At 43.4% G+C, this 9959-nt stretch overlaps 1 protein-coding gene across 1 annotated transcript in view; it reads left to right on the top strand.

The window, feature by feature from the left end:
- Positions 1 to 9559: 9559 nt before the first annotated feature.
- Positions 9560 to 9959, top strand: part of VSTM4 (V-set and transmembrane domain containing 4) — a 38564-nt gene continuing 38164 nt past the window's right edge. Inside the window, exon 1 of the mRNA XM_085324738.1 lies at positions 9560 to 9691. Coding sequence (XP_085180864.1) covers positions 9637 to 9691 — 55 coding nt within the window. The 5' untranslated portion in view covers positions 9560 to 9636. The remainder of the gene's footprint in view (positions 9692 to 9959) is intronic.

Here is a 9959-nt window from a genome sequence, read left to right as displayed (position 1 = left end):
GAAGAACCAGTCCATCTGGTGAATACCCATCCTGGCTGCTGTACAAGGGGCAAAAGAGACAGAACTTACAGAAAGTCCCTGACAGTGTGCGCTGATATATGTGAGATCATAATATAACTCAAAGTATTATCACTTTTAAGTACATTCACACATTTTATTAACCCACAGAATGGGCAGCATTTAAAAATGGAAATAGCATAGCTAGAAAGAACTGCAGATGTTAGTAATTACTCACATTTCATCATAAAACAGATGTGTATTATTTAATTATAATGACTAATAGAACATACGCCTTAGACATATATAAAAGCATAATGTTTTCTGTGAGTCAGTGCTTTAAGTATGGTTTTGATTTTATTTACTTTCCTAAGTTTAACATTGGGGAAGGAAAGTATAGTTCTTACATGCGAATAGATAAAAGAAACAGAGAAAGTCTGCACATATTATCAGAAACATGTGTTTTGATGGTAGGCATTTGCAGCTGGCAAGTAGAATATTATGATCCCCATCTTTACTCAAATTGCTCCTTTTGAATGATAATATTTCCTTGCCTTTGGGCTATACCACATATAATTATGGAATATTTTGGAGCCTGCACTATGTGCTTTTATTTTTAAAAGGTAGTATCTTGCTTTCCCTTTTTCTCTACAAACTTTTTTCTTTAGAGCAGTGTTCAAATACACTTCTTGAAAATGACTTGGATATGCTATGGCTTGTATTATTGTTATTTAGTAGTGGTCATTTTACAGTATGGTTTGCTTTCCTTTTTAGTCAGATTGTTAACTGCCTTTGCACTAGCAGTCAGAGAGGAGTTTGTATAAAAAACCCACCAAGCTACAAGAGCTGAACCACTGGCAGACATTGAACATGCCACTGATACACCTAATGTGACATTCAGGCTGAATTTAGATGCTCTCCTCCACCTAATCTGCCTAATGTTTGAGGTACCCTAGGTTCATGCAGTTTCAGGTACAGACTTTTCTAAAAGATCAGCACGATATGTATTGTGAATCCTAGAGAAGGAGCCGAGTCCTCCCTCTATCCATTTGTGCATCTGAGCACACACAGAGATACACACAAACCTCTAAGCCGCTCCATTAGATGAAGTCCAACCTCAGAGCGGGACACCTAGCTCACACCCTGCAGCAACAACCCTCCCAGATGGAAGGCCTTCACTTAGCACCTACTCTGGATGCATACATTTTGATATAATCGCTAGTCTGAGTAGCATTGCTTTCTTAAACACAATCTCACAGACCCATAAAACACAACAGAGAGGTAAAACGCCTACAGAGTGATTCTTCCCCTAACCAAAGCGGGATTATTTAAGGGAGCGTGAAATGCTTCGTCTAAAAGCGCCGCAATGAACTGGCGATTACAAGTTTCACCCTTCAACATCCCCCTTTTCCCTTTTCTCCTGCCATATTCCCATCTTCTCAGGGCTGCAGTAAATCACTGCAGTGGTAAACCAGAATGTGACAATCTTCTTTCTCAGCTGTTGCCCAGCAAATCACAATGTGGCAGGAGAAACCCCCGTCCTGCTGCAACTACCAACAGTCAGTAGAGACATGAAATCAGGGATAACCTGCCCAACACTGTAAACTGGCCAGTGTCAGCACTGCTGCTGCTCCCAGCATTGCTGTTGTAACCTTTGCTGGCAATCTCCCCAAAGTTCTTCAAAATTAACCTTTTTTAGAGTCATGCTTACATTGCCACATCACCTCTGCCATTATGCTCAGCCACTGCCTAATCATTCCCCATCACAACCTTTCGCTCCTATTGTTAATTATCTTTTACAGACTTTAACCACAGGAGTAGGAATTTTCTATGCATGGACTCTCCACCAGGAGTTACTTATTTTTTCAAAGGCTGAGCAAATATTAGTCAGCTATTTGAAAAACAGAGTGTTTTGCCAGTAAAAGACTTAAAACAACAAACTTTCAGTGTCTTCATAGGTAGGAAATATCACTTGCCACATTTTTAGGGAGTTCAGTGTTGTCTTGTGCAATCCTAGAGAATCATTCATGCAGGTTTTCTCTCATTTATAAAATACAGAGAAAAAACACTTCTTGTACTTGCAGAGAGGAATTTCAGGGATGCTTATTTGTAATTCTGCCCACGTCCCGACTGCCTGCACATACTGTTGTTCCACGTAGTCATGGAGCCAGCAAATTAGACAGACACAGGCAAAAATGGGTCACACTGTTGCTCTGCATCTAAGTCACTATATTTAATGGGTCAGGATCTCCCTTATTCCACCAAACTGTGTTAACAACTCTGCACATTTCCAAGGCTTCCTGTTGAAGCAGTCACACTCTCCCTGTTCTAGGAGGTACGCAAGCAGCTTTGTCTATTATCTTGCCATATGAGCAGTGGAATGCAAGAAAAAAGATCAGACCGTGGGGTTTTGTTTTAATATGTAGTGCAAATTTGAGAGTTTATACAAGGTTACTTTTGAGACAAAAGAAACACAATCTAGTTTTGTGATATGGAAACCCTACAGCTCATCTGTGTAGCCAAAAAACACTGCTAAGAAAAATGTCTATGGTTACAGGCTTGTATCCAAGCATATGGTATGTACAGTATGCAAAATGTGGCTTTTCATACTCTCTGCAAAGAATCATTTAACAGATAACACCTGAACTTCTGTACTTAAAAAAAATAAAACAGATAAAACATTTCTTTTGCTCCTTATCTTTACCTTTAAAGGTATGAAAAAACACAGACAATATTCTGCACCCAACAGCCATCTTAAGGAGCTTCCTTTAACTTCCTACAGTATCAGCCTCTTTTTCTCTCAAAGGCAAGTACTCATACATCCTCATCTACAACATGCTACAGAATGCATCCTAAAATGTTGTTATGAATGACATGAAAGTAAGATATTTTGTTTATTCAAATTTATGCCAAAAATTCTTCAGAGAGATTATCTTAGAAACAGAAGAGAGGTAACTTTTTAAGAAGGTCAGGGACTGGCATATCCGCTGCTGCTGCTTTTTCCTCCAGACCCATCCAGACCATGGAGTACTGCACTACGGTACCAAGCCTGCCCGGGCTCCCCTGTTTACAGAACGCAGATAAGAGAGTTTACCATGTAGATGGTGGATGGTTTTAATCTTAACAGTGGATCTAGATTCACATTTTACTGATAGTATAGCCATACGAAGAAGCACTGAGCAAGAAGGAAGAATAAAGGAAAGAGGGGATTTTCTTAGATTAATGCACAGACTTTAACCTCAGGTGATAAGGGGAACCAAAGAAAAATTAGGTTCCCTTCCATTCTCTTCCAAGTACCCTTAAATTACTTTTGAAGTTGGGACTTAACCAACACTAGTTCTCGCTAACTTGAATTGAGTGAAATCTAAGTACCTTGTTTGAGATCTCCTAGCCAAGCAAAGACCCATGACAGCATTACTGTAGAAGCTGTTGTGGAAGAGAGCAGCATCAGTGAGGAATCCAGAAGCATGAGCAGAGCAGGCCATTTAATACATGTGCTTACAATCACGAGGAACTAGCAACCTTCATGCTCAACAATTCTGTGGTCTTCAGCTAAAAGGGTCGGAACATTATACTCATCTGAAGTGTGACCCACAACAAATGATTGTACATTGTGAAAATTCATACAGCATGCACAACATACATCAGAAGTAGAAAATTCCTCAGCACCTGGGCCATTTATTTTGAATTAACCAATAAAAATGGTTTCACTGCCACATTGCAGTCAGTTGGGTAAAGCAACATGTTATATATTAGCTGCATTACTAAGCACTGGGCAGTCTTTCTGTGCACTATTACCTAAGGTCATCTTTGCAAAATAAGTTTCAGGAGTTGTAAAAAGAATAAAATTATCTCAATAGTATGCTGTTAAAGGCCTTGGTCTTAAAGAAATGAACATATGAGGTTTTACAATCATAACCAGTCAAAATTTAAAATCTGACACAAAAAAAGGGATATCTGCTAACACTGTGTATGATATTAGTTCATTATTTCACTGTTCAACAGGAAACATAATCACTTGTCTCAGCTATAACTCTTCCTGAAGCTCAGAGGTCTAGCTTCTATCCCTTCGGAATTCTATATAGCATGAAAAATTTGACTGGAGCTTGTTGATTAAGCTGCCTCTGGTTAAGACCTTTACTGTAAGAATTTTTTAAGAACCAGTAGGTTTTTACTTCTGTTTCAGAGTTTAAAGGATCTGTTTTAAACTTAATGTTTCCCAAAGCGTAGCAGTACCATTCCTTGTTGACAACAGAGCAAAAGGCTCTTCCAGGGACATTCCTGAGGTTAGGGAAGGATTCCCTGCTTTTCTGACAACAAATTCTGTGCTATGCTTTGTGCGGGAACTTTATTTCCATTCTGGAATGTTTTAAAAAATGCAAAACACAGAGACACAGGATTTTTTTATGCAAACTTAAGAGCAGCAGGAACAGTAGAAGGTCTTGGGTGAGATGGTAGAAAATGGAGATAGGGGAGCAAGATGTTATCTATGTCTGAATAGTAGATCAGAGACAAAATGTTGTTCCTTGGGATGTGAAGAGCTTAAATATCTTTTCTACGGCGTGTTCAAGGATTTAGTAATTCTACTAAGGGAGATAGTATAGAGATAGCATAAAATATCACAGAAAACAATGCTAAAAGGGCTCTTCAGATCTCATTTAGTCCAACATTCTTCTGAAAAGTTGATCATCTATACTTAAATCCATTCCTAACAGATGTTTGTCCTACCTATTCTTAAAAACCCCCTACAATGAGAGCTCCCAACCTTGCACTGACCATGTGATCCCAGAGTCAAGACCCTTTCTAGCTGAGCATAGTGGGATCAGCAGGCTTACAGTGCAGTAGCTCAGAGCAAAGTACTGCCAGCAATATTTCAACCGGGAAGTGCGCCTAATGAGAGTGCATAGCCAGGACATAATGGACTGAACAGGCTTTGAAATCCATCTTCGCGTGACATTTGCTCACCTACTGCCAGACATCAGGACAGCTAAAAGCCACATCTTAGTATCTTCAGAGAGCAGAACTAGAACTGCAATGATTTTTTTAATAGGCCTCAAATGACTGCTTTGTACCTTTATAGGAAACTAAGACTAACATGTCTTTGTGCATGACAATGTCACATACAGCAAGACTTCATCAGGTTTCAACGTCCTGCACATATCAAAGTACAGAGGATGTATCACATGACTGAGGCTCTAAACGCTCTTTGCAAAACATCCTAAATATTTTTCTGGATTAACAGTGTACGACAAACTGGAACCACCAAAATTGAAGCAAGGGCTAAGAAAAACAAAATAAATTACCTGCCCTTTTATGCAGTTCCTGGTATAACCATAGAAGTAGTAATAACAGCAAATTCCCTGGACTAAAAATGTGCTCTCATTTGAAGAAAGAGAAAATGGAAAAACGTATGTTACAGTATCAATTAAAAGGATTTCCTTTTAGGGGAATACAGCTGTGCCATACAAAACACCAGATCCTACCCAGATACATAAATGCCATTCATAACTCTGAAAGAAAAAGGGAGAGAGAAAGGAGGAAGGACATTGGGAGAAAGAAAAACTTCAGTGACAACATCAGACTGTTTAGCAACTTGCCCAATCAATCGGAAATAAATGCTAACAAGTAAATCAGTATGAAAGCTCCAAACACAGTGAAAAGCTTTGTATAAACCTTCAGAGACCTGAAGAGCATGATGCTGACATTTTGGAAGCTCTTGCATAGCCTGTTTTGTCGATGCAAGGCTGGATGAACAAAACAGTATTTCCCACACATCAGTCCACAAAGTCCACACTGGGTAAGGGTTTATTCCAAGCCATATTATTCAGAAGTTCTAGACTGTTATAGTTCTATGTTAGTTTGGCCCATTCAAGGAATAGGAAAATTTGGGTACAGATCCAAACTCCTTCTATGCTTGTCAACACTCTATCAGTTGGGATTTTAGTGATCTCTAATCACTAAACACTGGTTTACAATTAGGATTCCCTTGGCCATGGCAGCTACCAGCTGCTGGATTCTTAAGAAAATCCAGCCACGCTTGTCTCCATCACAAGGTTCAGGTAGGCAAGTGGCATCTCTGCACTCTGCCCCAATGAGGTGTGAGGACAAACTGTAGCTGCCATGATCTGTCCAGGTAAAGAACAAGAGTTCAGAGAGAGACAGCTTACTGCTGCAGATGGTTAGCAATCTCCCACTCATCACTGTGACCAAGCATAGCTCTCCATAGCAATGTACCACACATAAAAAAGAACAATCAGCCCTCTTATCCAGTCCCACACTCAGTGAGAGCTGCAGCCTCACAGAGCCATTTCTCCCAACGCTACAGCGCAGCCAAAACACCCTGTGTGAGCTGTAGTGGAAGCCACTCTGTCCTCCCACCGTACTGTAACATTGTTATAGGGGCGATGCTGCTCACATCATTCCTTCAGAAACTTTTGGAGACAGATTTGGGGGTGTTAGTAAGACCTCCCAACAGAAGGCAGATTAAGAGTAACAGCCAGGGAGGGAAGATGTGACTGCCAAGAGGCTGTGATTACCTCTCTTCAAAGATGAGATTTTGCAAGGGGGCAAAAGGGATTTGCCCATGGGGCCTCTCCTGGAGAGTCTGAAGCATTTAGGTAACAGGGAGAAAGGGGCTCCAAACTCTGCACAAAAAGGCCATCTGAGCTGTGTCAGCTGCACCGAAGAGTGCTGAGTAGGCACTTTCCGTGTTGGAGCAGACCCGTTCTGACAGGAAACGAGGCCACGTAGGTGCTGCCAAAGCTGCGAAAGCCATATCCTGTGGATCAGATACTCATCTTGAGTGCGTCAGCTAAGGGAGCTGCACTGCCTTACAGAGCCGTGGGACTGGCCTGCATGTGAAAAAGAAACTTCGATGCACACCCATTTGGGCCTCCGAGATTTCTGATGCACGGATAAGCTCCGACCATCTTAAATAAGAAGCACAGATAAAGTGGGACAAACATTTTAAAAAAGCAGAAAAGCCTTCACTGCTACAAACGAAGAAGGGACAATTTTAACAGTGAAATAGCACAGAACATATAATTGCAACCTTTTATCCAGGTTGCTGAAGTACTTCCAGTCCCATTAGCAAACCCTGCCAATCCAGGCACAAAGGAAGTTTAAGGATCACCCAGCTGCAGCACAGAGCTTGGAACCAGTTCGTATAAAATCATCCAACAACTCAGCAGCAAATCTGGGAGGTCAGCAGTATGCGTTTCTCCACAGCTCATTAGTCTGACTAGTGCTGTCTGGTCCATGAGTATTTCCCAAAACTTTAGCAAAATGTAGAATTATTCAGATACTTTAGGTGCTGTGTTGCATAGTGAATGCAGCTGGCAGTGGAAGTCAGTGGCAAGGGAGAGAGGCCTGTGCGTAAAAGCTCACAGGATCTGCTCCAGCTGTGCACCGAAAAAAATCTAAAAGGACAATGTCACCTGAGCATGTTTATTTAGCGACAAATCTAAAATAATTTCAGTCTAAAGCACCTTTAAAACCACTTCCTGAAATTTAAAAGAAATGTTCCTTTAAAAATTAGGAGCACTGTTTGCATTATGTTAATTAAGGTCTTCCCATCAGGGTAGAAATCAACTTAATAATTTTATAGGAAACAGAGCCCACAACACACAGGAAACAGTCAAAGGTGCAGAAATCACAAGCTGTGAAACAGGAATAATACTTTCTCAGTAAATTGTTAGGCACATGCAGCTGGAGCAGTCCACCTGAGCCTCTGACTGTAGCCCTCTGTCACAGGCAAAAATGTTATATTAAGCTTCCTCATCAGCTAATCAAGCTCTGTCCCCAAACTCATTGATATTGCCAATGCAATTAAAGGAACTTTAATGTCAGTGGTAAACAGTGGCTGCAAAGGCACAAATATTAATACTGTTTCTTATGGTGCATCTTTAAGTTCTATAGGGCACAGGCATTCACTCTAGAGATTAAGTAGTCCTTAATGATTTATTGACATCAGTATTTTGTACACATAATTAAAAAATTAGTAGACTGAAAGAATTCATAAGAAATACATCAGGTGAGGCATGATTGGACTTAACAGAGTTATGGAAGAAGGGCTAAAAAAAAAATCCATTCAGCCTAATATCTTTTCTCCAAAGTGGTCTGCAGCAAATACTTTAGGAAAGAACATTGCAAAAACAGTCATCCTTGGTTTACCTCTCAGGCAGCACAAGAATTTCCTGACCTAGAGCTTCCACCATGCACATTCTGTGCGTAACATGGACCCATAATTCTCTTATGAGGAATGTTTGTTTGCTCTGTTGACACAAAAGTCTGTCCCTGAAGTAAAAGAAAAGCACAAGGACCCAAACGAACCATGCAGCCATGAGGTCCTGTTCTGAGCAACTTTGCTGCTGTCCATGTCTATCAGTGGCAGTGCTCAGTTTCATAAGGATCAGACTAAGGATATGCCAGATTTTCTGTGACATATGAAAACAGACATGTATTATCCTATCTCAGAGATTACTGGGAGAAGTGTGGTGTAGCTAGATCAGTACTAATTGCCCTATCCAGGGAAGCAGCAATGCCAATGAGTTTGTATCATTCACACTTCAGGCAAGATGATTACTAAAATCAAGCATAATCCCACATAACTGTTAACAAAAGCATTAAGCCCACGTCTCTGGAGATTGGTGGGTTTCCAACGATAAACTCCAGGAGGAGCAAGGGAAAAAGGTAGCAGTAAGCTCCCAGGTATGACGATCCCCCTTCCCCAAGAGAAATCTTAGCTGAACCCCTTACACTGTGGAGAGGCAGTTTTCAGAAACCCCATGGGATGATGGTTCTGGATTAGGAGGGTTAGTAAAGTGGTGATTATGGTGAGGGTGACTGTCAGTGGCCAGCAGCTGTAAGGCCACAGTACAGAGAGCAAAATCCTTCCAACACCAGAGCACTGCATGTAACGTCCCAGCACAGGTGTCTGAATAGCCTGCAGCATCCATCCCTACAGCCACCGAGGGGTCACTCGCGCCTCCTCATCCTCAGGCTGCCTCGAAAAAAGCACACGGAAGCAGAAGTGACTACTAACAAGAACTGCATGGAAATGGTGATCCTGCTCCAGTTAAGGAGCGGGACGAGGGGAACAGGCATGAGCCTGTGTTCAAACATCTCCAGAAAGGGGAGGGAGGTGTGACACAGCCTTTCCACCCCACCACCCCCACCAGCCAACCCTAGCTGCAGGCCCCTCTGCCACCTATGACGGAATTTTCTGTGCCTAGGGAGGGAAGCACCCCCTTACGATCCTCACAGATCCGTGTTCTTTGGGCAGTGTGTGGTGCACAGGAGGAGTTACAGCTACAGCCAGAGCAATCCCCAGCCCCAGCACCACCTCAGCCACCTGGGCCCTCTCTGAGAAGGGGCTGCAGACCTGAACACTGTGGGGAGAAAAGAAAAGGGAAGAAGGTGAGAAAAAGAGGAGGAGAGTGGAAGAAGGGGCAGGACAGAGGAAAGAGCAGGGAGGGAAGGAAGAAAGCAGGAGAAAAAAAAAAGGAGGAGAAAGGGGAGGAGATGAAAGGCGAGGGGAGAAGGGAGGATCGGGTGGGAGGAGGAGGAGAGAGGCAGGAGGAGGAGAGGACGGAGGCAGCTCGGCAGCGGGACGGGACGGGACGGGACCCCCCCCGGGCCATGCGCCTCCTGGCCGCGGCGCTGGCCGCCCTCCTGGCCACGACCCCGGCCCCAGGTAAGCGGCGCCGCGGGCAGCCGCGTCCGGCCGCCGGGCAGCCCCCCTTCCCCTTCTCCTTCCCCTTCCCCTTCCCTTCTCCGTCTCCCCCGTGCATTGCAACGCGCCGCTCCGGCTGGCGGCACCCACCCGCTGCGGGCTCCCCGGGACCCCGGTGCGCGGAGCCGGGCTCGCTCCCGGGCTGCACCCGCCGCTCAGCGCCTCGCCTCGGAGCAGGCTCGGGGCTGCTCGGCCCCCTCGCTCCGCGGCCGCGCAGGCAGGGCGGGGG

Source organism: Rhea americana, unplaced genomic scaffold (assembly GCF_003343005.1).
Source record: "Rhea americana isolate MKP2758 unplaced genomic scaffold, rheAme1 scaffold_93, whole genome shotgun sequence".
Taxonomy (NCBI): Eukaryota; Metazoa; Chordata; class Aves; order Rheiformes; family Rheidae; genus Rhea; species Rhea americana.
Note: the sequence above shows the minus strand (reverse complement) of the source record. Positions and strands in the feature narration are given on the sequence as shown.